Source organism: Balaenoptera borealis, assembly GCF_965194805.1.
Source record: "Balaenoptera borealis genome assembly, chromosome: 8".
Taxonomy (NCBI): Eukaryota; Metazoa; Chordata; class Mammalia; order Artiodactyla; family Balaenopteridae; genus Balaenoptera; species Balaenoptera borealis.
Window position 1 is genome coordinate 85,936,786 of NC_138865.1, and position 26,575 is coordinate 85,963,360.

The 26,575-nt window shown below is 51.3% G+C and overlaps 2 protein-coding genes across 12 annotated transcripts; one reads left to right on the plus strand and one right to left on the minus strand.

Annotated features, from left to right (window-relative positions):
• The first annotated feature begins 1,781 nt into the window (after nucleotides 1–1,781).
• On the plus strand, nucleotides 1,782–12,691 carry CA9 (carbonic anhydrase 9). Of its 7 annotated transcripts, none has more exons than XM_082401752.1 (11): nucleotides 1,782–7,263; nucleotides 8,130–8,159; nucleotides 8,413–8,583; nucleotides 8,717–8,859; nucleotides 8,941–9,033; nucleotides 10,136–10,202; nucleotides 11,161–11,318; nucleotides 11,526–11,670; nucleotides 11,801–11,827; nucleotides 12,274–12,355; nucleotides 12,487–12,691. In XM_082401752.1, the coding sequence occupies exons 1-11, from the start codon at nucleotides 6,897–6,899 to the stop codon at nucleotides 12,551–12,553; spliced, it is 1,350 nt and encodes a 449-aa protein (XP_082257878.1). In that variant the 5' UTR covers nucleotides 1,782–6,896; the 3' UTR covers nucleotides 12,554–12,691. The 7 variants fall into 7 exon arrangements, with proteins under 7 accessions (XP_082257878.1, XP_082257882.1, XP_082257877.1 ...); XM_082401756.1 differs by having other exon boundaries at nucleotides 1,782–2,971; nucleotides 7,011–7,263; nucleotides 8,717–9,033; XM_082401751.1 differs by having other exon boundaries at nucleotides 8,717–9,033.
• A 949-nt stretch (nucleotides 12,692–13,640) lies between these two features.
• TPM2 (tropomyosin 2) lies at nucleotides 13,641–21,202 on the minus strand. 5 transcript variants are annotated; one of them, XR_014247400.1, is made up of 10 exons: nucleotides 20,868–21,144; nucleotides 20,304–20,429; nucleotides 17,251–17,384; nucleotides 17,035–17,152; nucleotides 16,867–16,937; nucleotides 16,332–16,407; nucleotides 16,089–16,151; nucleotides 15,861–15,930; nucleotides 14,137–14,892; nucleotides 13,641–13,784 (listed from the first exon to the last, which is right to left on the minus strand). XR_014247400.1 is itself a non-coding variant. In XM_082401770.1 (9 exons), exons 1-9 carry the CDS (start codon nucleotides 20,979–20,981, stop codon nucleotides 13,702–13,704), a joined length of 855 nt encoding a protein of 284 aa, XP_082257896.1. In that variant the 5' UTR covers nucleotides 20,982–21,202; the 3' UTR covers nucleotides 13,641–13,701. The 5 variants fall into 5 exon arrangements, 4 of the variants coding, with proteins under 4 accessions (XP_082257896.1, XP_082257895.1, XP_082257894.1 ...); XM_082401770.1 differs by lacking the exons at nucleotides 14,137–14,892; nucleotides 16,332–16,407 and adding an exon at nucleotides 16,652–16,727 and having other exon boundaries at nucleotides 20,868–21,202; XM_082401769.1 differs by lacking the exon at nucleotides 14,137–14,892 and having other exon boundaries at nucleotides 20,868–21,157.
• Nucleotides 21,203–26,575: the final 5,373 nt, after the last annotated feature.

Consider the following 26,575-nt stretch of genomic DNA (forward strand, 5'->3'; position numbering starts at 1 on the left):
GACTGTACCTTGGATGGGTCACGGGAACTGGTGATGCCACATAGGTGGAGGACTGGTTACACTGTCTCAGGTGAATGTGGGACAGTCCAAACTAAGAGCTCAAGGGTGGAAGGGGGCAGATAATCTCATGATAATTGGTATCACCATGAGCCCAGGTAATGGGAACAGAGCACACTCCCAGGGCGCAGTCAGTGATGGGTGTGTTTGGGCATCCTGGCAGTGTGTGAATGTGCTCTAGGTGGATGGAAGAGGAGAGGGGAATAGAGCCTGCTGTGAGCTCAGGTTGGGAAATCACTCAGCTTTGAGGAAGAAGAGGGCAGAGCTGAGTAAGACACAGTGAGGACACTCGGAGACAACTCATTCCCTGGGGACCAAGGGTCCCACAGAGCAAGTCAGGCACACCATACTCTGCCCGCCCCTCTCCCCTAAAGCCAAAGGAAAGAGGGGCCAGGGAAGACGGTTAAGAATCCGCCTGCCAATGCAGGGGACATGGGTTCGAGCCCTGGTCTGGGAAGATCCCACATGCCGTGGAGCAACTAAGCCCATGTGCCACAACTACTGAGCCTGTGCTTTAGAGCCCGCGAGCCACAACTACTGAAGCCCGTGCACCTAGAGCCTGTGTTCCACAACAAGAGAAGCCACCGCAATAAGAAGCCCTCGTATTGCAGCGAAGAGTAGCCCCCGCTCAATGCGATTAGAGAAAGCCCGCGCACAGCAGCAAAGACCCAATGCAGCCATAAATAAATAAATAAATTTTAAAAAATAAATTTAAAAAATTAAAAAAAATTTGGGGGGTGGTGGAAGTCCCTGGCAGTCCAGTGGTTAGGACTCAGCGCTTTCACTGCTGGGGGCCCAGTTTCAGTCCCTGGTCAGGGAACTAAGATCCCTCAATCCCCATAGCTCAGCCAAAAAAAAATTTTTTTTTCTCTGTCCTTTAATTACCCTCAACCTCTGCTTTCAACTCACTGGCTGCTGGAGAAGCCCTAGGGATGCTTTGAAGAATAATTACCAATCATTCTACAAAAATTAAATGCCTCTCACTCACCAGGTCTTATGCTAGGCATGGAGATGAAATGGGGGACAAGAGAAATGTGACCCCTGCCCTTATGAATGCTTTTAATCCAGCATGACACACATGGTAAGGAGTCACCATAAAGTGAGATACACGTTACAAAGGAAATACAGGCTTCTATGCATGCAGGAGTGAAGGGACTGACCCTAGCCTAGGAGTCAGGGAGGCTTCTCAGAGGAAGGGACATGTGAACTGAAGGATGCCAGGAGGATAAACAAAACATAACCTGGCTAGGCAGGGCCGGCAATGTGGGTGCGGTGGACAGAGAGACAAATAGCATGGACAAAGGCTTGGAGATAAAACACACATGCACACGCATGCAGTGCATTCAAGGAACTGCTAGAAGTTTAGTAAGACTAGAGCACAGATGGCAAAGGAAAAGTGTGATGAGAAAGGAGACTGGAGAGGTAGACACAGGCCAAACCATAGAGGGAATTTATATCAGTAAGACTGTGTCACAAGTAATCGTAAATCAAAGTGGCTAAACAATAAGATAATTTATCGGCTCATGCAACTGAAAAGTCCAGATATGGGGTGGGGGGGGGGACTTGGGTTAGCTTAATCCAGCAGCTCAGTCAAATCACCAAGGACTGCTTTCTACCATTCCACTCTGCCTTCCATGGTTTTATCTTCATCTTAAGGCTGGCTTCCATTGGGGTTACAAGGTGGCTGCCCACAGTTCCAGAGGCTGTGTGTTTCCTTATCCATGTCTGGACAAAGTGAAAGTGAGTTCCGTCAGTTATCAGATACTTGAGAGATACAGAGAGCTTCACTCTGACTGGACCCACCTAGGTTGCAAACCCATCAAGGAGAACAGGGCAATTGCAGCCTTCTGAAGGCCATGTCAAGTAGTACTATGGACTTTATCCTAAGGGCAATGGGAAACATTCAAGGGTCTTAAATAGGGAGTGAGATTATATGTGCATTTTAGAGAGATCACCCTGGCTAGCTGGACTCATCAAGACCCATTAGGAGGCAGGTGCAGTTACCCAGGTAAGAGGTGATGGAAGTGTGGACTAGGATGAAAAATGAGGATGAAAAGTTTAGAAGGTAGAATCCATAGTGCTTGATGACTTAATGTCAGACGTGAAGGAAAAGATGAAAGATGGCACCAGGTTTCTGGCTCAGACCTCTTGGTGGAGTATGGAAGAAGAGGTTTGGGGACAAATAAATTCCGCTAGAGGCCTGTTGAATTTGAGATACTTGTGGGACATCCAAGTGGGGATATCCATTTGGCAGGTGGTTATAGATCGACATGGGGGAGAGTCCAACCTGGGGATACTTGGCTGTCATCAAGTATAGAAGCCATGGGAGTAGATGAAACTGCCTACAAAGGACATGAAGAGGGATATGGGCAGAAGCCATGAGGGTCCCCAACACAAGCTCATTCCTTCTCATCCCGTGCACCCACTTCAGTTCCAAAGTGGCTGATGGTGTAGTGGGCTAAATGGTGGCCCCCATAAAGATGTGTCCATGTCCTAACCCCTAGGACCTGTGAATGTGACCTTATTTGGAAAAAGGGTCTTTGCAGATGTAGTTAAATTAAGAATCTTAAGATCATCCTGGATTATCCTGGTGGGCCCTAAATCCAATGATAAGTGTTCCTATAAGAGACATCCAGTAGAAGACATAAGGACAAGAGAAGGCCATGTGAAGTCAGAAGCAGAGACTGAAGTTATGCAGCCACAAGCCAAGGAATGCCTGGAGCCACCAGAAGCTAGAAGAGGCCTTAGAGCCTTCAGAAGGAACAGGGCCCTGCCAACACCTTAATTTCAGACTTCTAGCCTCCAGAACTGTGAAAGAATAAATCTCTGTTGTTTTATGCCACCCAGTTTGTGTTAATTTGTTACAGCAGTCCTAGGAAAATAATACTGATGGTGAGCTGGGCCAGAACTACAGGTAAGTCCCCAGGGCCCCAGAAGGGCTGTGATTTGTCTTTGCTTCCAATCCATGTCTGGGGAATAGGAGGCTCTTTTTCCTCCTACTTCACCAGCAAATAGCTCCCTCCTCTGCAGCCCTGGGATAAGCAGAGACATGGCCCTCGATGTCTTAAGACACAGACCCTAATGACCAAAAACTTGGCCTTAAACAACCACAGAGAGGTCGTGTGTTAGCCTGGGGTGGGGGGAGGGGGGTGTCCTAGTCAATCAGTCCTGAGTACACTCTGTCCCAACCTGGGGAGACTCAGGAAACAAAACTCTGGGAGCTCAAACCTGTTTTAGGGTTTGGCAGACTCCCAGTTGCAAAAGCACGATCTTGGGTCAGAGTCCACATTCCCCACCCAGACCAGAGACACAGTCACATACAGAGATAGAGAGCTCAAGAAAGAGACAGCACAATGGAGAATGGCACTTGGGAAATTAGGGAGCTGTAACACAGAGAGAGCTGTACTTAGATGCAATCTGGACTCTGAAATACTGAGAAAAAGCAGCGGAGATGGAGGGGAGACATGTGGACACATAGAAGTGCCAAGGAGAATTGTACAAGGAGACCCTGATGGAGATCTAAAAAGGAAAAAGGTGGAAACATTCAAAACGTTTGGAAAGAGGGAATATGAAATAAAACTAAGATTGGTGTTGGAGAAAGTTCTAGACATACAGACTCCAGACTTCAGTTAGCATGGTGTTTCTGTCCTCCATGCTTCCCATGACCTCCTCCACCTCAACTAGATTAGTCGTTACCACATTCTGTCTTGTCCAGGCCCATCCAATTTAGATAGTACCATGTACTTTCCATGTGTCTGGGTCCAACCAAGGTTCTGACAACACAGCTGACTAAGACAATGAGCTGACCATCAGGAGTGCACACTGGATCAGATTGCCATGGATGGCTCTTAATTTAGCTCCAGAAATGGCAACCTAGATCGTTAGGCTGACTACCTCCTAAGAAGACTGCTTGTTCAACCATACAAGTTTTGGCATACAGTATGACAGTCACTCTGACAAGGCAGACAGTTTGGGGTGCTGTAGAAATGTGATGTCCTGCTCCTGGAACAATTGTGGTTTGACACACACAGGCCATTGACAATGGGCTCCCTGAGGGCAGGGAAGGCTTTTAGTTTGGTTTTTCTCAAGCCCTGTCTCGGTGATCTGCAGAGAGAAAAATGATCAATAATAAAAGACTACTGAACAAAAGACAGACTCAATCAATCAAATACTGGACCCTGCCCTTATGGACCTCAAGGCTATTAAAGCAGATATAATGTCATAAATCACCTTAATATGAATTGGATGCTAGACAAGGTTTTTAGTGAGGGCAAAGAACTGTGGTGGTTCAGAGGCACCAGAAATCTCTTCCTGTGGTGTAGAGTTGGTCAAGCAAGACCTCCTAGAAGAGATGGCCTTGGAGCTGAGTCTTTTTTTTTCTTATTATTTAATTTTTATTTTATATTGGAGTATAGTTGAGTTACAATGTTGTGTTAGTTTCAGGGGTACAGCAAAGTGACTCAGTTATACATATACATATATCCATTCTTTTTCAGATTCTTTTCCCATATAGGGTATTACAGAATATTGAGTAGAGTTCCCTGTGCTATATAGTAGGTCCTTGTTGGTTATCTATTTTATATATAGTAGTGTGTATAGGTTAATCCCAAACTCCTAATTTACCCCTCACCTTCACCTTCCCCTTTGTAACCATAAATTTGTTTTCTAGTCTGTGAGTCTGTTTCTGTTTTGTAAATAAGTTCGTTAGTATCATTTTTTTTTAATTCCACATATAAGTGATATCATATGATATTTGTCTTTCTCCGTCTGACTTACTTCACTTACTATGATAATCTCTAGGTCTATCCATGTTGCTGCAAATGGCATTATTTCATTCCTTTTTAATGGCTGAGTAATATTCCACTGTATATATGGACCACATCTTCTTTATCCATTCCTCTGTCGATGGACATTTAGGTTGCTTCCATGTCTTGGCTATTGTAAATAGTGCTGCAATGAACATTGGGGTGCATGTATCTTTTCAAATTATGGTTTTCTCCAGATATATGCCCAGGAGTGGGATTGCTGGATCATATAGTAGTTCTATTTTTAGTTTTCTAAGGAACCTCCATACTATTCTCCATAGTGGTTGTATGAGCTGAGTCTTGAATAATAGAAGGGATTTAGACAGAGGAGATAGTAAAACTGTTTAACATGTTAGTGGGTGCATTCGTGCACAAGTACTGACCTATCAGAGTGGAAACTGGTTGGGGCATTCAAGTGGTGTCCTGGAGCCCCTGCTGTGTCAAGCATTACTTCTTTAGTGAGTTCATAAGGTCAGGACGGTCCCTAGGGAGGAGTGGGGTAGCAGGAGCACACTGGAGTTAGGGGCTAGTTACAAACCAGATTATAAATATTTCAATATATTTAATTAACCTATACAACCATACTGGTGTATGTACCTACTGAATGTTAGCCCCAGATAAGAATCTCCTGAGATGGCCTTACTCTCTTCTGGTTTGTTGAAGCCATAGGGGCCTTATTAGAATGTGAGCTGTAGAACAGCAGAGGCTGTTCTCCAGTTCAATGCTGCATCCCTAGGGTCTAGAACAGTGCCTGGAGGACTGGAGGAAGCTTACCAAATGTTAAGTGAATAGGCAGACTGGGAATCCCAGCCCATTGTTGGGGTCCTCTCACTATTCATCTCCTTGCACCCACTTTCCCCCTCCAATCTGTGCTCCACACTACCCTTCAACATAACCTAGAATGAGATTTGGATTCTGTCATTCTTCTGCTCAAAATATTTGGTGCCTCCCTTTTGCCCAGAATGCCATTTTCCCCATTTTTTTTAAAACCAATTGAACTGCTACTTTTTTAAGCCCTGATCAAATTTTGCCTACTTCTGTATTACTTTCTGAGGCAGAATTCATCTCTCTCCCCCAAATATCATGATAATTTTTGCCCTCACTCACAAGAGAGCAAGCTCCTCAGGACAGGGACTGTGTCTTATTCATTTCCATACATCTAGTCCATTAGCCCAGTGCCTGACATACGGTAGATGCTAAATAAAGAGAAGAGTGAAAGGCATTCCCAGCAGTGAGAACTAAATGAACAAAGGTGGTCAAAGGTTTGGGTAAAAAATGAATAGTTTAATTTGGCTAGGGTATGAGGGAGAGTGGTAGGAGAAAAGATGGAAAAGTCTCTTTGGTAAGATTTTGAAGGGACTTGGAAGTCAACTAGAGGGAGAAGATGGGCAGATAGAAGATACTTGGGTAGAGTGTGGAAAGCCAATGAAGGTTTTTGAGCAAAGGTGTAATATGATGAATAATACGTTCAGTTTAAACCTATCAGACTCTCTCATAAATATATACAGTTTTCCATTCATTCTCAAATTCGCCTCCCACCTACCCATCCATCCACCCTCCCACCCCCAGACTCCCCCAGCAGCTTGCCCTACCCCTTCACCTGCTCCCTGGCTGGGCCAGGGGTGTATATATGGGCTGCTTCCCCTCTCAGTCAGAGGACGTGGGGGCCCCAGCTGCCTGGGACTGGGAAGCAGGCCAGGGTTAGCTGAGGTTGGCTGGCAAGCAGCCGGGCAGTGCCAGGGAGAACCTGTATAGTGCCAGGTGGTGCCTTGGGTTCCAGGCTGAGCCCATGACCCTGATAACCTTCTGCCTGCGCACATACCTGCCGCTCACTCCACCCCATGCCCACTTTGCTATCAGGGAGGGGGCACAGGGCCAGACAGACCTGCAGGGCTTTGGCTCCATCTCTACAAAAGGGCCTTCTGTGAGCCAGTCTGCTCCCCTCTAGGCTTGCTCCTCCCCCATCCAGCTCCTGTTTCTGATGCACGTACAGCCCGTACACACCGTGTCCCGGGACACCCCACAGTCAGCCGCATGGCTTCCCTGTGCCCCAGCCCCTGGCTCCCTCTGTTGATCCCGGCCCCTGCCCCAGGCCCCGCTGTCCAATTGCTGTTGTTACTGCTCCTCCTGGTGCCTGCCCATCCCCAGAGCCTGCTCAGGATGCAGGAGGCTCCCACCACAGGAGGAGATTCATCTGGGGAAGACGATCCACTGGGTGAGGAGGACCTGCCCAGTGAAGAGGATATACCTGGAGAGGAGGACCCACCTGGAGAGTTGGATCCACCTGGAATGAAGACTGAAGCAGGAGAAGAGGATTCTCTGAAGTTAGAGGATCTACCTACTGTTGAGACTCCCAGGGATACTCAAGGCCCCCAGAATAATGCCCACAGAGACAAAAAAGGTAAGTGGTCATCAGCTCTGCAAATCTAGGCTCCAGGAGGTTGATGCTTCCCCTCATTAAACCCAACCCAGGTAGGGATTATTCAGGGAAGGAGAGGAGCCTGTACTCTGACGGTAGTTTTTCCCAACCCCAGGGGCTCCCATGCCACTAGCCCTTTACCCCCTTTCAGAGCTAGATGGGGAGACAAAAAGGGGCACAGATGGGGAGACCAAAAGGGGCACAGATGGAGAGAGGTAAGCAGGAAGAGATGGGAAAGAAGAAAGGGGGAGGCTGGAGAGGAGAAAAATAGGAATGTGGAGAGAAAACAAAGGTGGAGAGAAGTAAGAGTATGAGGGGAGAGAAGAGGAAGGATGGGGGTGTACCAGAGGAACAGCAGGAAGGGCTTGTAGAAATCACCTCATCTTCAGTCTACAGATGAGGAAACTGAGACCTAGGACTAAGGAAACAGCAGGTAGGGGAACCTGGTATCTTGACTCTCAAGCCAGGAACTGGAAAACGAGCTGGAGACCAGAAAGGGAACAGGATGAGTGGGGAGGAGGGATGAGTAAGGGAGAAAAAGGTCTACTGATTTGGGCCTGGGAACTGAGGCCTCCACCCATTTTACAGACCCTAAGACAGTGGTCGCAAACTGGTATCTCCGGGGCCAGTAGGATCTTTGTGTGGCCCATCAAGCTGTGGCGTTTTATTTGGCTGCCATCTATAGTGCTTTACACCTGGCCTGCTTCAGGCATTTCTGTTACCTGCTACGCTTCTGTAAGACATCTGAGTTTGTGAACCTCTGCTAGTGAAGGAGACCCACCTCCTTTTGGCTGCTGGGGAGGGACTGGGCTCAAAGATCAGCCTCTTCATTCTTCTCATTTATGCAGGGGATGACCACAGTCACTGGCGTTATGGAGGTGAGACACCCACCCCCTGCACAGACCCAATCTGGGCACCCAGCTCTGCTGATGCCCGCACCCCGCGCCCTCTTCCCCCGCATCCACGTCTGCCAGTCCCTGACACCACCCGCTGCCTCTCTCCCTCCACATCCCTTATTTCTATCTCCCGTTCGGATGCCTCCTGACTCGACCCCATCACTTTTTCTACTCAGCTTCCCTAAAAGTTCCTGATCTTGTCATCAAACTTCCTGTACATACTCTCCCACTCCAGGCGCTCCGCCATGGCCCCAGGTGTCCCCCGCCTGCGCTGGCCGTTTTCAATCCCCGGTAGATATCCGTCCAGAGCTCACCGCGTTTTGCCCAGCCCTGCGACCCCTGGAACTCCTTGGCTTTGAGATCCCGCCACAACCAGAACTGCGCCTGCGCAACAATGGCCACACCGGTGAGGCGGTCTCGGGGCGGAGCCTCGGGGAAGGGGCGGAGGCTATCTGGGGATGAGGGACTGTGCCTGGGAGTTAGGCTCGCGCTCTCCGGAGGGAGGGGCGGGCTCGGCTCACCTGCCTCTCACCACGCAGTGCAGCTGAGTCTGCCTCCCGGGCTGGAGATGGCCCTGGGTCCCGGGCAGGAGTACCGGGCCCTGCAGTTGCATCTGCACTGGGGGGCTGCGGGTCGCCCGGGCTCGGAGCACACGGTTGGCGGTCACCGTTTCCCTGCCGAGGTGAGCGCGCAGCTGTCCGCGGAGGGTCGAAGTGGGGCGCGGGGTAGGGGATCTCGCCCACTCCTACCGTGTCCTCTCCAGATCCATGTGGTTCACCTCAGCACGGCATTTGCCAAAGTTGACGAGGCCTTGGGGCGCCCGGGGGGCTTGGCCGTGCTGGCCGCCTTTCTGCAGGTACCAGCCCTGGACGCCCCCCACCCCTGCTTCCCCAGCCCTCGGGCTCAGAGTAGCTTGCCCCAGAGACCCCACCCCGCACCTGGCTATCATCTTCATTTACTCATTAGTTCTTTCATTAACACCCACTGTGAGCTGGGCCCCAACAAAAGATTCCGAAACTGTGGATCCTTGTCTCCCCACAGCCAGTGAGGGAGGCTGACAGGATAGACATATACACAGGACGCAGAGTCAACAAGGTAGTCAGGGAAGGCCTCACAGAGGAGGTGAAACTTGAAGCCTTCACTAGTGGGAAAGAAAAGGAGTTATTCCATGCAGAGCGAACGGTACATGTAAAGACTCAGAATATGGCCCATTCGGGGAATGGCAGATGCAGTAGAATGGACATCAGGAAGAGTCATTTCTCTAATACTCTTATAACCCATAATTTCCCCTTTGCGAAATGCAATATTGTCTACAGAAGCATTTAGTGACCTCTTTGGACCTGTACTGATCAAGAGTACATACACAATGATTAGAGGAGGCCAGTAGGTTGGAGGGATGGTGAGACACCTGTGGATGGTGAAACACCTGTTAGGCTCACTCCCTCCCTGTTAGGCTCACTCCCTCCCTGTTAGGCTCACTCCCTCCCTGACTCATTAAAGCCAGCCTCACAGCACAAAGTTCAGAGAAGCACCTTGGAAATACCATGTCCTGGCTCCAAAACTCAAACACATGAATTATTAAGGTGAATGCAGAGGTAACATGAATACAAAGGTTACTGGGGTTTTCTGTGGTGGGGACACAGAATGTGTGTGGAGTTAATGATGAGTGAGATTAGAAAAGTAAGTAGAGCCCATCATTGAGAACCTTGTATCCTGGTAAAGTGACCCACCATCCTCCTCTTCCTCCAGTTTGCCATTGAAAACTAGTCTGCCTAGTTATGTCAGTTTGCAAAGTAGGAGTATATCGACCTTGAGTAATAACACATGAAATATTGTGTTCCCCCAGCGTTCTCAGAGCTGGGAACTGGGGGAGGACTATGGGAACCCACCTCACCTTCAGGCCTCCAGCCATGACCCTAAATACATGTATGAATCCATCTTGCACTATCATCTCCTAGGAAGGCCCCGAAGAAAACAGCGCCTACGAGGAGTTGCTGTCACATTTGGGAGAAATCGCCGAGGAAGGTCAGTTTGTTGGTTTGGCAACTACCCTTGATACCCTTGTTCATAAAGAACCGCCCTTGGGGAGCCTCAGGTCTGAGGATGGAGAAGGGCTCCCTCCCACAGAGAGGGGTTGAAATGTGAACTGGCCTACTGTGACCTTGATAATAACTATGAAGCCGAACACAGGCAAACAGGCAAAGGCAAACTGCTGGCCACAGGCTTTATGTTTAAAAACCAAACAGAAACTAAGATAAGACAAAAACCAAATAAGACCAAAAAAATAGTGTTTGGAACTTAAGGGGTTGAGTCTGGAGAGCTAAAATTTTTCTGAGAGCTGTCTATTACTCCTTCATAAGCATCAAATATTTTAAATTTGTAAATACTTTTGTTGGAAATCTTTCTTTCCTTCTCAGTCACTCTAGGTCATTTTAAACCTCACTTGCCCAACTGGACCTTAGGTTTTGCTAAACTAGAAAGAACTGTGTTTTTTTGAGTTTTGTGTCTGTTTTTAAAGTTATAGGTATTTATTTACAAGTTATTCAACTCATTTTCTCTTTTGATTTACTCTGGGCTTAAATCTGCATTCCAGCATGTTATCACAGTGTGCAAAGTAAGAGTGAAGACTCAGAGGGAGGGCCAGGGGAGCAATTCTCTCACTCTGTGAGCCCCAAAGCCTTTTACTTTCTTCTGAGTCATGTCTTGTTGTGCTGAGTTATGGGAAGGGATACACCTAGTGAAGAAGTGTCATGTCTTGTTGTGCTGAGTTATGGGAAGGGATACACCTAGTGAAGAAGTGTCATGTCTTGTTGTGCTGAGTTATGGGAAGGGATATACCTAGTGAAGAAGTGGTTTCAGGGAGTTGAGTCAGCTTGGCTTCTGGGAGATAAAAATGTATTCCTGTACCCCAAAGCTTTGTTGTGTGTAATGGCGGGGGGGGCGGTCAATCTATGTGGGACTCCAGCACAGGTCCTCTCCACAGACTCTGAGACTTGGGTCCCAGGACTGGATGTATCTGCACTGCTGCCCTCTGACCTCAGCCTCTACTTCCGATATGAGGGGTCTCTCACCACACCCCCCTGTGCCCAGGGAGTCATCTGGACTGTGTTCAACCAGACAGTAAAGCTGAGCGCTAAGCAGGTGGGGCTGGGGTGTGGTGGTGACAGAGGGGATGAGGGGGAAAGGGTTGTAGGTGGAGGTGAGAAAGAGGAGGCATAAAGAGATGAAGCGGCCGTGTGGGGGATGAGGGGGACGTGGACAGTGGGTTCCTGAGGTCCTGGCTGTAAGCCTGTGACCCTTTTGCTTCTGTGTCATGAGCCCACCCCCACTGTCTGCTGACCTCCCTAGCTCCACACCCTCTCTGACTCCCTGTGGGGACCTGATGACTCTCGGCTACAGCTGAACTTCCGAGCTACACAGCCTTTGAATGGGCGAATAATTGAGGCCTCCTTCCCTGCTGGAGTGGACAGCAGCCCTGGGACCACTGAGCCAGGTGCAGCTTTGTCTACTGATGTCATGCCCCCTGCCCCCAGCCACAGGTCCCTCATCCTCCCCATGTGTCCTCATTTGTCTGTCACTGGTGATCACAACCCCTGGCTCTAATGTCTCCTTTTTCTCCTCAGTCCACCTGAATTCCTGTCTCGCTGCTGGTGAGTCTGTGCCCCTCCGCTAGTTCCTGAGGCTGGGGGCATCCCTTGGCGCCGCTCAGCCTCAGGGGCTAGTCAGGACCACCACTGCTACCTCTCCATTTCTGCAGAACACACTCCAACCCCAATAGGATAGCGTCAAATCAAGGCAGGGGGCTTCCCCTGTTGTCCCCAGTGCAAGAGTTGGTCAGAATGAAGCTCCAGAAGTCTCCTTGCATCCTCCTTCCCAAACAACCTCTTTCATTTTGTTTTTAGAGAGGAAAAAAGTGCTTATCTTACCCCTCCTTGTGTATCCACCCCCATCCCTTTGCTGGCCTCTGCTGGATTCAGAGACGCTGGGGGCAGCTGGAGAACTTGGGGCAGGGGTGGGGGACAGGTGGAAGAGGCTCTGAGAGAACCCACAGACTCCTCTTCACTCCCTGAGGCAGTTTCTCTCCTCCTCCCTCCAGGAGACATCCTGGCCCTGGTTTTTGGCCTTCTCTTTGCTGTTACCGGCATCGCCTTCCTTGTGCAAATGAGAAGGCAGCAAAGGTATTTTACTAACCCTCTCCCTTAGGCCCAGCCCCTGCTCCCCAAGTGGAGTCCAGAACAGCTTCATGCAAATTGCATGCAAATGAGCTCATCCTTGGTGAGATTTCTGATTAGGGTTCCCTGTTGTGTAGACACCCAAGTGGGACCAAAGGAAGTGTCAGCTACCACCCGGCAGAGGTCACGGAGACTGTTGCCTAGAGGCCTGCAACTTGGAGAATGTGCAGAGAAGCTGGCCAGAGGAATCTGAGGGGGAGCTGGAGACTTTGTCCTGCCCATTACACTACTTCCTTTTAAACCTCCAAAGATATTTTTTTAAAATAAATATTTCTAATAAAATCTGTGGAAGGCATATCCTTGTTCCCCAAATCACAGGATGGTGTATTCATTTCCTATTGCTGCTGTAACAAATTACCACAAACAGTGGTAACGGAAATTTATTCTCTTAAGAGTTCTAGAGGTCAGATGTTCAAAATGAATCTTATGGGCTAAAGTCAAGGTGTTGGCAGAGCTGGTTCCTTCTGGACACTCCTGAGGAGAGGATATTTTCTTGCCTTTTTCAGCTTCTAGAAGCCAAGCATTCCTTGGCTTGTGGCCCCTTCCTTGCATCACTCCAATCTCTTGCTTCCATTGTCACATCTCCTACAACTGCTTTTAACCTTCTTGCCACCCTCTTATAAGGACCCTTGTGATTATGTTGGGCCTACCCAGTTAACCTAGAATAACCTCCCCAACTCAAAATCCTTAGCTTAACTAAAGTCCCCTTCCCATGTAAGGTAACATTTCACAGGATTAGGGTATGGACATCTTTGGTGGGGGGACATGATTCTGCCTCATGTAGATGTTATCAGGAAGCAGGGAGAAATGACCGATATTGTTGGAATGACTGTGTGTGTGTGTGGGCAGGCTTGGTCTCTAGGCTTAAAATCACACTGAGGCTTTTGGGTTTTCACCCTGCTCAAGTAAAACCTATGTAGCTTTGCAGCTTTGCCTTCCAGTCGTGCCGTCCGGCCCAGCCGCTTGCTGGAATGGGGCAGTGCCGCTGACAGCAGCTCCTTTGCTCTGTGGGGAGTAACGGCCAGATGTCCCCCCAGCCCTGCCAGGCTTCTCTGCTTCACACAGCCTGTTCACAACCCCTCCTCAGTAGGCCCAGTGCCCCACCCCTCTGGCTCACTCAGGGGTCCTTCCAACTCCACTCTTCCCCTGAGGCATCCTCCCCACCTTCTCCACTTTGGAAAACCACCACCACCATCCCCAACACCCAAGAAAGGCTTAAAGGGCCCCGTGATGCTGGTAACATCAGTTTTATTCGGTGGCAACTGTAGCCTGGCTGGGGGCAGGGCCAGCCCTCACAGGTTGTTGAGCTCCAGCAGGGTCTGGTCGAGGGTCTGGTGGATCTCCACGTTCTCCTCCTTGGCACTGGCCAAGGTCTCTGTGAGGGGAAGCAACCCGTGAGGTGGGGCGGGGAGAAACATGGGGAGGCATGGACAGGGGATGTGACAAATAGACACGGAGTGGGTTGGAGACACAGGAAGACCCAAACATTCAGGGATCTGAGGACCCTGTAGGTGGGACAAATGGATGGACTGAACAAGGCAGACAGGGACGCCTCACTCAAGGCTTCGGGGCCAAGGAGGTGGGATGGGAAGACCTGAGTCATAAACTAATTTACCCTCCTTCTTTAAAAGGTTGAAGAGAGTTGGAAGCAGGAGGAAAGACAAAGACTGAGCCAGGAAAGGGAGTGTCAGACAGACAGACAGACAGACTCGAGGCAGAAAACAGACCTGCAGCGAAAGCCCCATGGTGCTGCCATCCAGTGTCTTTCCAAACTTCATCCCAGACCATTCACAACCTTCTCGCCCCTCCCCTGCACCTCACCATTCCACTTCCCTTCCAGTCATTCTTTTAGATCCTGGAATCACAGCTTGAACGCTCCAAGGGCAGTGACATGCCTGGGTCTGTAGAAGGGTGTGTGTCTCAGAGGCACCAGAGGGCCCGTGGTTGACTGACGTGGTCATACGTGCCCACATGCAGCAGTGAGAGTCATGCAGAGGGGGTTCCGGTGTGGGCCACAGTGTTTTGTGCGTGAGCTCAGTAGGGGAGGGGGGTCACAAGATCAGGGGTGCCCGTAGGAGCCAGGGTCTCAGCAGTGAACCAGTGCTCTGTGGGGGTGATGGAAGTGCTCTCTGGAGGGCAGGAAAACAGCGTGGAGACCAAGTTGAGTTTATTAAGCAGCAGAGAGCGGGAGAGGCTGGCGGGTAGAGGAAGGAGTGGATGGATATAGAAGGATGAAGCAAATGCCAGGGTGGGCAGCAGCTGTGACGGGGGCTCTCCTAGGCTGCGTCCAGCCTGGCTGTGCAATGTTGGCAATTTCTGCTCCTCCTGCTTGCCCCCCTCCCCATACAGAGAATGGAAAGGAGAAGAGAGAAGGGGCCACGGGCCACACTGGTGAGAGGCTCAGAGGGAGGTGATGTCGTTGAGTGCGTTGTCCAGCTCCTCGCTGATGGCCTTGTACTTCATTTTCTGTGCATAGACTTCGTCTGGGGGGTCCAGGGGAGGGGGGCCAGGTGGGAGTGTGGGGAGAGGGAATGGAGGGAAAGAGGAATGGAAGGAGAGAGGGTAATGGAAAGAGAGAACAAGAATCAGAGAGAGGTGGACGAAGATGGAGTGAGAGAGACAGGCCAGAGGACAGGCTGGACAGCTGTCAGGGCCCCCTCCTCCCCTCTCTGTACCCCTATGTCTTTTGCTCTTCTCTGTACCCCAAACTGGTGCTTCCCCCCAGGAGCTCCTGCTTCCCCCAGGGGCCTGGGGGCACAGTCCTTTGCATAAGCAGGAGTGCTTGCTTCAAGGGGAGGGCGCTCAAGCCAGAACGTTCTAAAGTCCTAAAGTTGGAGAGAAAACTGAGGCTTGCCTGAGAAGGCTGGAAGCAAGAGAAGAGGGAGTTATGAAAATGAAGTAAAAAGGAAAGACAGTTTTAGGCACAGTGTTGTCGGTAACAGTGAGAAGTAGCTACAGACTAGCAAATGCCTGGATGTTTGTTTTCACCAAATCTAGCTTCAAAAAGTATTTTCCATTAATGTTATCATGAAAACCTAGATATTAAACCAAATAGCTCTCTATTTAATGAAGAAGTTGCTGCACTTGGAAACAGAATTGTCTAGATCAGTGCTACTCAGTGTGGTGTGAGGACCAGCAGCCATCAGCGTTACCAGGGAGCTTGTTAGACACAGATTCAGCCCGAAGTCAGCAGTCACTTCAGAGGAGGACCCAGGAATCTGTGTTTTAAAAACTCTGAGGGGACTTTCATGCTCGCTCAAGTTTGAGAAGCACTGGAGTTGACGGGGCTGCATCTACTTGGATGGGAGGCACAGACCGCCAGAGTCCGTGGAGTCCTAGGTGGTCCAACCCTAATTTACCACTGGCAAGTATCATGGGATGGGAAGATAAGTCATGGGGAGTATGGACCTATTTTCAAAGGTTCCGGGGTACAGAGGAATATCCCTTTTACCTTCCAGGTCGTCAATGGTTTTCTCCAACTTTGCCACCGACCTTTCGGCAAACTCCGCTCGGGTCTCAGCCTGGGCATAAAGGCAAGATGGGAAAAATGACAAGAGCTTAGGCCCTCCCAGACACTATCAACCTTCTCTTCCATCCCTGTCCCCAAATCCCCTGCCACAGGAGGTCTCTGGCGGGTACTGGGGGGCTTGAGGGGGGTTTGGACTGGAAGGACTCTCACCTCCTTTAGCTTCTCCTCCAGCACTTTGATCTCCTCTTCATATTTATCTTCTTTGCTGGAATACTTTTAGGGACAGACACATGCCATCAGTTCATCGCCTCCACAAGTCCTTCATTTCTCCACGGAGCCCCACAGGCTACTCCTGATTTTGTCTCCATCAAACATCTGGCCCTGCCCTGCCTGGGCCCATCGCCTCCCTCCCCTGAAGGACCCCATCCTCACTGCCCCTCTACCCCCCTCTACCTTGTCCGCTTGGGCTTCCAGGGATTTCAAGTTGTTGGTAACAATTTTCAGCTCCTCCTCTAGGTCCCCACATTTACTGCAGGGGGTGTGTGGCAGGGTGGGGTGTGAGGGCACAGTGGGGGAGACAGCGGAGATGGCACAGTGAGGGAGGGGTGGAGGAGAGAAGAGAAGAGCAAAGTTGTGAGAGTGACAGCAGGCAGAGTTTAGGAGCCCCAGGCCCTTCCCGACCCCCAGCAGGTGAGAGAGAGCAGCCTGAGATGGAGGGGAAGGTGAGCCTAGAGAAGGTGCCATTGCCCAGAAAGGTCCAGAGAGGTGACTACCTCCTCCTCTGAGGCCGTCAGGGACTTGAGGGCCTGGTCCATGGTTCGCAGTTCCTCCTCCAGCTGCCTGGCTCGGCTGGGGGCAGCAGGTAGGGGTCAGAGGCAGGACCTGTCCCTGTGGTCCCACGCCTGGGAAACTGCCTCCCCACTGTGCAGACTGCCCCAGAGCCATGGGCTCAAGCCGAGTTTCACTTGCCACCCTGCGGTGTCCTTACCTCTCAGCCACCTCAGCTCTCTCTTCTGAGCGCTCCAGCTCTCCTTCCAGGATCACTAGCTTCCTGGCCACCTGTGGGGATGGGGAAGAGAGGAGGAGGAGATCCATGGTGAATGACCGGGGGTGTCTGGGACTTGGGAGTGAGAAGGAAGTGGGGCAGGGCTGTCACCTCCTCATATTTGCGGTCTGAATCTTCAGCGATGTGCTTGGCCTCCTTCAGCTGCATCTCCTGCAGCTCCATCTTTTCCTCATCCTTCATAGCTCGGTTTTCGATGACCTTCATTCCTCTGAGAGGCAGGGAGAGGGGTAGGGGTCGGGTTAGGACCAGCAGAGACAGGCTCCCAGCCCCCTCCCCGGTCCACCCTCTGAGGACCCCCCTGCCCACCTCTCACTCTCATCAGCTGCCTTCTCAGCCTCCTCCAGCTTTTGCAGGGCTGTAGCCAGGCGCTCCTGCGCCCGGTCCAACTCCTCCTCTACCAGCTGAATGCGGCGGTTCAGGGAGGCCACATCTGCCTCAGCCTGTGAGTCAAAGGTCAGAGGTCAGAAAGGCTTTGTCTGCCTTGAGGATCAGAGAGGCTTCAGAGGATGGTTAAGATTCTTGTCAGAACGAACCTAGGCTTTCTGGCCTCCAGACTTTCAACCTATTTTTTTTCCCCCCAAACCAACCATCTTCTGTGCAGACTCTGTGCTCCAGCCCAAAACATGCCCTCCTGGACAAGCTCCACTCCCCTGCTACAGGGCCTCTTCTAGCACGGTGCATAATCTCCAGTGGTTATCTGCACACAAATCCCTCCATCCCTCCTGAGAGCCCTCCAACTGCTGGGACCAGGTCTGAGGCAGCCCTGACTCCTCCTCAGCAGAGCCTGGCCCAAGCAAGGGGTGGGGAAGAATCAGGCCAACCAGACTGCAGTGCTGCTAAAAACCGCCAATCACAGAATCAAGCTCTGTGATGTCAGTCGCTGCCAGGCAGACTCCTAGCGGGAGGCTCTGGAGGCAAGCCAGGCCTATTTAGGACTCCCTAGGCTGTACCAAGGGGCTCCCTGCCAATGCCCAAGGCAAGTGGGGTCGGTGCAAGGGCAGTGTGAGTGGCAGATCACACTGACCCTGCAGCCACCGATCCTGCAGTACAGAGGCAAAATCATGGTGGTTTTGGAGAACGTGCACAGAAACAGACGATACCTTGAGAAAGAGAGGACAGAGCAAGAAGGGTCCCAATAAAGGAAAATGAGAGAAGTAGTGCAACTTGGTGTTAAGAGCATCAGCTCTGAGTGACACTGTTGTCTTTGAGCTACTTGTGTGACCTTGGGTAACTTATTTAGTCTCTCTAAGCCTCAGTTTCCTCCTTTTTAAGTTGGAGTTGACAATAGCAGTTCCTACTTTGTAGGCTGTTCTGAGATAATGCAGTGCTTCTAATACTGGATTAATAACAGGATCATCTGGGAGGTGTATAAAAAATACCAGGTTCTCTAGCTCCATGCTGGAGCCACTGAACTGAGATCTCCAGGGCAGGGGCTTGGAAATCTTTCCATCTTTTTTTTTTTTTTTTCCAAAGCTTCCAAGGGATTCTGATGATAAGCAATCTTGGGAAATAGTAAAATAATATGCAGAAAGCACTTGAATATGTGCCTGCAGAGTCCACGCCCCATAAACGTTAGGTTATCCCTTGTCTCTCCCTCAAGGACAAAACACAGAAACCCCGAGATTTAGGATTGGAAAGGAGAAAGGACCAGTGTAGGGGAAGAAGAGAGTGAGAGGGAAGAGATGGGTGGCAGCACTGGGGGTAGAGGGAGTAGAAAGCAGGTCCTGAGTGATAGTGTAGGGCAGGGGAAACAACACCATATATAGAAAGTAGTTGCAGCTTATCCTCCAGGTGCTGAAGGCCACCTAGAGTGACAAGAGCCCATCCTGGGCACAGGGCCATATGACTCAGTGTGGAAGGATTCTGGGACAGCACTGGGGTTGGGAAGAATGACTCTGGGGGATACTGGAGGTCTATTCTAGAGAGAGATGAGACTCTGTAAAAGGGAAACTCTTCATGGTAGTGGGGTGACAAATGACTTTGGAGAATCTGGGAAGTCCTGGGGCCCACATCACAGGAATGACTTCTGCCATTTTCTGCTTCTCAAGTTCTTCCCAGTTACGGATGCTGCCCTCTAACCGCAGGACAGGCAGTGCCATCCCCACTGCACAAATGAGAAGCAAGAGAGAAAGGAGAAACTGAGGCACCGTGTAAGTTAAGTGCTGTGTTCACGGTCACACAATGTTTGGGCACCGTTTCCTATCTTCTGCTGGTGCTGCTGCCCTGCTTCCCCAGCTCTGTCCCTGTCTTCCCCTCCTCCCTCCAGCCCCCACCTAGCTCCTTGGGTTTCCAGTCCTTACTCCAGCTGCACTGGGCCTCAGTTATTTATAGAGTGTCAGATGCCCAGGGTCGTCTTCACTAGCAGCTGCAGGTCAGTTCCCTCCCAAGTGCCAGGTCTGGTGAAGAACCAAAACCTAAGGCTGGAGGTCAGAGAAACCAACCTTGGGGCTAGGGGGGATGGGGAACAAGGATAATGGTCAATACGAACAGTAATGTCATCTCTGATCTCGGATGTTCAGACCGTGCGTATGTGAATCCCCCCATCCACCCAACCGCAGGCTCATCTTAAACTTAATCCTGGGTGGAAGGAAAACGGGGAGCATGAGGCAGAGAAAGTACCATGTCCAAAGTCTGATGGCCGTTCTCCTACCTCGGGGGGGGGGGGTGGGCGGTGGTTTGGGAATGGCAGGAGGTGGAGAAGTCTGGTTAGGGGTGGGGGGTGGGCAGAGAAATCTCCGAGTGAGCGGAACTTGCCAAGGTGGCTGCCGTGGCGTTTGTGGCTCTGTCCCTCTGCCCCGTGGCCTGCCATGGTCTCGAGGCCGAGAGCTTAATGAGGGTAAGTGAGGGACCGACAGAACCTGAGCTGGCGCTCTAGTGCATAGCAGGGCCGCTGGAGCCAGAAGTCAAGGCCAGGGAATTTCTAATGGCCCCCTGGGGCTGTAGGTCAAGTCAGGGCCCCTCTTTGAACTCCTCTCCCCTCCCCCTGCCCAACGGCGCCTACAGCCACAACCCGCACCCCAAAAAGGTAGCTGCAGGCTCCTCTCCATTTTCAGCTGGAGGATTAGTTGAGATGGATGGTAAATTCTTGTACCACCCACCCCCACGGTGACTCATTGCTTGGTCACTGTACACGCTAAGAGCTGGAACCAAACGGAATTACAACACTGTGTCCTCTGGGGGAAGTGGGAAGTGGTTTTGATTTACCCACTGTCTTGGATTATTTGTGCCAGCTTTTGCCCTAGCCTGGGTTCCTGAGAGGAAACGGTTTCTGTCCTGGTGCTGAAGGTCCCCTCCATCCCCATGTCTGGCACCCCTCCCAGTGCACTAACTCTCCCACCGTCCCCCAGGTCCACACTCACATCGGTGGCTTTCTTCTCAGCCTGCTCCAGTTTCTCCTGGGCATCCTTCACTGATTCAGAATACTTTTCCACCTCGTCCTCCGTCCCTTTCAGCTTCTTCTGGAGGGCCTGCTGCTCCTCCTCCAGCTGGGAGAGAAAGGCCTCAGTCAGCCAGGCCCAGGCCCAGGAAGGAGGCAGGGGTGCGTGTGAGGGGGTACTAAGAGATATGTAGAGGCTGTCAGGGAGGAAGAGGGATAGCAGAGGAGGGACAGTGCAGCCAGGGGTGTCGTAGGGACCTGGCAGGAGTGGAGAGAGAGCTTCCAACCCCAAGGAGCAAGGGCCATCATGGCTCTGCAAGGGCAGGAGTGGAAAGGGGGGGACCCGGGCTCCCCAGGCTATGGTGGGTGAGATGAAGCGTGGCTCTGGCTAGGGCCCTGGGGGGTACTGTGAAGGCCCAGCAGCCCTCACACTGGACAGTAGAGAGCCTTGGACATCAGGCCAGAGGCTGAGGGGGCACCGGGCAGGGCCTACCCCACCCTCATCGTGGGGTGGCGGCGGGGGTTGCGCCGGGCCTGGGGCCCCCACCTGCTTGCAGCGGTCCTCAGCTTGCTTCTTGTCGGCCTCGGCCTGCTCAGCGCGGTCGATGGCATTCTCCTTGTCCAGCTTTAGCATCTGCATCTTCTTCTTGATGGCGTCCATGGTTGCGGTGGGAGACCGGCCGGCCGGCGGGCTGTGTGGTGGACCGGGCTGACTGGGCTGGCTGCGCGAATGGTCGCACGGGTGGCGGGCGAGGAGGACCAACCGGGACTGGGATGTCCCAGCCGCGCGGGCGCCTAAAAGGCGGGGAGGGACCGGGCGGAGCCGGGGGCCAGGACCCTCCCCCACCGCAGCCCAAACCTTGTAGGGGCAGAAGCACTGCAGGGTCGGGGGGCGCGGCCACCCCCTGCGCCCACCCCCTCGGGACCGCCCCCTCGGGGCTCCGCCTCTCCCCCTCCCTTCCCCCCCTCCCACCCCTCCTCCCCCCCGGCCGTCGGAAGGGAAAGTAGATGGATAGTCTGCCGAAAGAAAAAACCGTAGCGTTGCAGAGGAGAGGGGACCCTGGGGCTGGGGGCTCCGCGCTTCTTCTGAGTGACAGCCCGGCCCAGTGGCAGCTGCGGCTGGGGGCCCTGGGGCTATTTCGGGGTTTGAGCTCACAGCAGCTGCCCGGGCGCAAGGACCGGAGTGTCCCCCCCCTCAGCTGCAGCAGCCGCTGCACTTAATTTAGAAGTTTCATGCAAATCCCCTCGGATTAAATGTCTCTTGGAAGGCGGGGCTCCTCCGCCTTTCGACTGCCTCAGTTTACCCTGAGTCCCAGACTCTGGGTTTGCGTTACCGACGTGGCAGTGATAGCGGAGAGTCTCTCTAGGGACTTGGGGAAACTGAGTCAGGAGGGGAGCCCAGAGTGCGGGGCGAGGCCCTGCTGGCTGCCCCCGAGGGCGGGCCTGACCTCTCTTCCCCCTTCCACCCCCCTCCAGCCCCTGCCTCTGGAGCCAGGGCCCCTCCTCCATGGTCTCTGGGCCTCGGAACCCAGCTCCGTGCCCCGCCTGCCCCACCCCCACGTGCCCCGCATATTTTCCACGCGGCTTCTGCCGGGCAGGACGCGGCGCGCTCCCCTCCGCCGAGCCCATCCCCTCCCGGGACGCGTCCCTCTGCGTCCCTTCCTTGCCCCCCTCCGGGCTCCACCGGCTCCACCGCCCCTCCACTCACCCCCACCCACCCCCGCGCTCGCCTAACCTCCCCGCGCGCCCTCCCTTCTCCTCCCCTTCTCCCGGCGGACTCTCCTCTCTTCCCTTGTGAGCCAGCTTTACGCTGAAATTTCTTTTCTGCCCTTTTTTGGGATGTTTCCCGTGGGGAGGCGGGGCCGGGCTGGGGCGAGGAAGGCAGGGTCGAGGGTAAGAGTTACTGAGCTGCTGGGCGTCAGGAGCTGGGGGTGAGGTGTCCCCTCGGACCGAGGCCGCCAGAAAGAGCTCCGGGAGCCGGGGCCTAGGGTCGGGAAATCAGAGGCACGGGCGGGCGCCAGGCTGTTTTCGTTTTTCTCGGGGTGGGGTGGGGGGAGAGGAAGTGGAGAGCTGCCTTGGAAGGGGGGAAAGGGGAGACCAGGCGGAGGAAGCCTTGCTCCCCAGGGGCAGAGGGGCGGGAGGCCTGGCTTTTGCTGGCGGCGCGGGAACCGTGGGAACCCTGGGTCCCGGGCCGGGCGAGGTGGGGGCGGGGAGGGAGGGGCTCTGAAATGTATTTAGATCTGCTTAGGCGACTGCTGCTACACATGGAACAAAACTGATCTCGCGGTGTTCACTCCGTCTCCTTGTTTCCCCAAACTCTTGAGAGTCGCTTCCATCCACCCTGTAGCCAGTGCCAGACCCCTGGCGGGTAATCAAGAGCTCCCCTGTCCCTCACTTCCCACATCATCCACTTAATCCTGTAGGTTCTACTTCCTACAAATGAGGTTCCTCCTCAGAAGTCTCTGGGGTTGCTTTGGGCAGCTCCTTATATTACCTCCTCCCTGTGTCTGTTGTGGTCTTACTCCTGGTTCCCCAGCTCTCCTCGACATTGTTACACAAAAGTCTTTTTTTAAAGTTGGTGCAAGTAGGACCCTAAAATACTCCAAAACCCCTCCCTTCGCCCTCCCTCTTTTGATGGGAAAAATCCACATCTCTTAATATGGTATATAAGGCCCTTTGTTTTGGCTCCTGCCCACTTCTCTAGCTCTACCTCCTTTCATTTCCAACCTCACCCCCAGTACACAGACTTGTACTTCTGTGCAGCGTTCATACTGAGCTAAGTGCAGGAGCTGGAAATCACCATACTTTTCTTGAAGCTTCCACCTTTTATGCATTCTGTTCTCTCTCCCCAAAATGCTCTTCCCTTGCCTGATTCCTGGTGGCTGTAAAGACAGACCAAGTGGCAGCTTTTCTGGGAAGCCTTCCCTAGCCACTTGTCCTGACCACCCTCTCCACCTAACAGGTGCATGTTTTTGGTGAAGGCTCCTGACTGACATTCTCATAGTCCCTGTTATAACTGTCCTTGTACCTGTTTGCCTCCTTCACTGGTCTCCAGAACAGGGACTGTCTTTTTCAATTCTGAATCCCCAGTGTAGCATAGCATCAGGCATAGAGTTGACACTTGGTAAACATTTGCCGGGTGAATTTTTTGTGCACCAGGTTCAGAATTCACAAAGATACTATGTGGATCTAGGGGAACTCATGGTCTAGTGGGCCAATTCTCAAACTTTTTCATCTTAGAACCTCATACACTCTTAAAAATTGAGAGTGGCGTTTGAAGATCCAAAAAGCTTTTGTTGGAGTGGGTTATATCTATCGATACTTACCATATTAAAATGGAAACTAAGAAAAAATTTCAATATTTATTAATTCATTAAAAGTAACAGAAACAAACCCATTACACATTACCATGTTAACATACTTTTAATGAAAAATAACTATATTCACCTCCCCAAATTAGTGAGAGCATGGCAGTTATTTTACATTTTTGCAAATCTCTTTAATATCTGGCTTAATAGAGGACAACTGGATTCTCAAAATCTACTTGAGCTTTCTATCTGTTGCTATGTGTTGGTTGTTTAAAGTACTGTATAGGAAGAGAATCTAGTCTCACACAGATACCTAGTTGGAAAAGAGAATAGTATATAGCTGACCCTTGAACAAGACAGGGGTCTGTGAAGTTGAAAATCCGTAACTTAACCCTCTGTATGCTCGGTTCCTCCGTATTCATGATTCTGCAACCCTGGATTCAACCAACCACAGATCACGTAGTACTGTAGTAAACTAGTCCACATATAAGTGGACTAGTGCTGTTCAAACACATGTTGTTCGAGGGTCATTGGTATTTGTAGCCTTTTTGGGTGATCCTGGATATTCTTTTTTGATGCTATATCAACACTTGACAGATGGTATGCTCTTAAGGGTTAGTTGCAATGAGGAACCTGAAACCATATCAATAACCTTTTTGTACAATGTTTCATTGTAACCAATTAGTCTGTATTGCACTTTGGTTGGATCTTTTACCCAGGGATAATTTTGTAACATCAAGCATTGGTCATTTGGAAAATGATTCACTGAGCTATGCAGATGTTTCAAATGTCAATACATTTCACTATATATTATTTAAAAAATCATGATGGTTTCAACAGACAAGTTTAAATGTGGGGAAGCTGTAAAGCTCATGGCAGAAACAAGTTTTCTAAAATTCTAGTTTTCACTTGAAAGCTTGAATTGTATCATTGGCAACAAGTACCGTCAGGTTTTTCCCTGAAGTGACACACTCTGTTTTGTTTTGTTTTTCGAGAAAAGATCTCCCAGATACCCAAGTCTGATAACCATGGTTTGTCTGTCAGTCATTCCTGCAGGTAAATGTGGTGCTCCATGAAAAAAGCAGCTAGTTCAGCTCACAACTCAAAGAATTGTCTAGGTGCTTTCCTTGAGACACCACCATACTTCGGTATGCAGCAGAAGTGCTCTATGCATACTTCCCAGTTCATCACACAGAATATTGAAAAGACTTGTTACTAAAGGACTAAGATTTAATAAAATTAATATTTTTTTACTGCCTCATCAAGGACATTCTTAAGTAAGAAGACAGCACTTATTTCTTAAATTGCTAGTGCATGGTGGTGAAGACTACAATGACTATTTGTAGTACAGTTTGGGCTACTGCCTTGATTTGTACTAAGGCAGTTTACCCACCAATGTTCTTGCACCATCAGTGCAGATGTTGACACTGTGAAAAAGGAAAATAATGTCTTAGTATTATTATGAAAATAATCTTGACCTTATGGACCCCTGGAAGGGTCTTGGGAACCTCTAGGGGCTGGAGGGCTAACCACATTTTAAGAACTGCTGGTCTAATGGGTATTCAAGTCTCTCCCCAGAAGGCTCCCTGAGGCATCACTAGTGAGAGGTACGTGATTGGTCACAGTTCCTGAGGATATGGCAGGGAAGTGGTAGCAGGAGTCAGCAGCTGTCCTGGGCTCATAGCTGGAGGAGTTCAAACAGGCTGGACTATCACTTGTTGGGGAAGTTGTAAAAGGGATTTGATCTCTAAGGTCCTCAACGATGCTAGGACATTGAACCTGGGGTTAGGGGGCCACAGCAGTACGTATTGCAGTTGCCAGTCTGCGTCAGAGAGGTGATAATACATCTCTGTTTTCCAGTGCTTAGCATGGGCATGGCTTAGTAAATATTGAATGAATTAATCACAGGCGACACGAGTGATGGTAGGAAGTTGGCACCTCCCCTAATGGGCAGCCCTGGGAAGGACAAACTCATTCTGTCTACTTTAAACTTACTCTAATGGGATAGGAGTAGAAGATGTCATGGCTTCAAGGAGGTGACAGGAGGTGACAAGAGTAGCAGCAGATGGGCAGTAATTGTGTTCTGCTTGGACGGAGAAGCAAGGAAATAACACTGGGCAGCAAGGCTGGTTAAAGAATCATGCATGAAAATAGCGGCAGATCTGAGAGGACTGCCAGGTGGTCCATGCAGCGTGGGCAGCGTGGGCGGATGTGGAAGCACACAGCACCCACCTCCCTGACCGCTTCCCTCCACTCAACCTACAGGTTAGCAGGGCAGCTGGAACAGGGCTGCCAGCACCCGCCTGGCCACTAGGGGAGCTCTGGTCTCTGATTATGCGGCCTCACACTTGGGTCCGGCTTTATCAGTTACTTTTCTTCTAGCGCTATTCTAGGCAGCAGAGGCCTGGGAGGGCCTGGAAGTGCCCAACCTGGTCAACAGTTGAGCCTACCTGAGGCAGCCTCAGGTTGGATTTTTTGCTTGTTAACTGCCTCAACCAAATCTGTGGCCACAGTTCTCTTAGGCCCAGACACTTGTATCCGTAGGCTTACTGTTTTCAGCAAAGCTGCTTTTTGAAAATTTGGATTTGGCTAGGGACTGGATTTGTTCACATCCTCTGAGCAGTGATGAAGCACAGAGTGTCCCTTGCAGCCGCATAGAGCAGCGGCAGCTGCTGTCCCAGCAACAGAAGAATGACACTTGGTGAGGCGTGGTGAGGCGCAGGCACTGGCCAGTGAGCTAGGGGACAACAGGAGTGCGACTCCTCGGGGACAGCTTCCTGACTAGGATGACTTCAGGGATCTGCGTGCAAGTAGGAGGAAGGGGCCTCGGGGCAGACTGCCGGTCTGCCCCCACTCCATTTCTGAGACAGATCAAGTGGGTACAGAACTGAATCCCACTCTCTCTGCCCTGCCCTGGGGGAACCTCCTCATGAAGCCAGGCAGAGGC

Coding starts and splice junctions, on each gene's coding strand:
- TPM2 (XM_082401770.1), bottom strand. CDS start 20,981: ATGGACGCCATCAAGAAGAAGATGCAGATGCTAAAGCTGGACAAGGAG. Junction 17,385..20,303: donor CTGAGAAGAAAGCCACCGAT/GTGAGTGTGGAC, acceptor TTTGACTCACAG/GCTGAGGCAGATGTGGCCTC. Junction 15,931..16,088: donor TGGAGGAGAAGCTAAAGGAG/GTGAGAGTCCTT, acceptor CTTTATGCCCAG/GCTGAGACCCGAGCGGAGTT.
- CA9 (XM_082401751.1), top strand. CDS start 6,897: ATGGCTTCCCTGTGCCCCAGCCCCTGGCTCCCTCTGTTGATCCCGGCC. Junction 11,319..11,525: donor TAAAGCTGAGCGCTAAGCAG/GTGGGGCTGGGG, acceptor TGACCTCCCTAG/CTCCACACCCTCTCTGACTC. Junction 12,356..12,486: donor CAAATGAGAAGGCAGCAAAG/GTATTTTACTAA, acceptor CCTGTTGTGTAG/ACACCCAAGTGGGACCAAAG.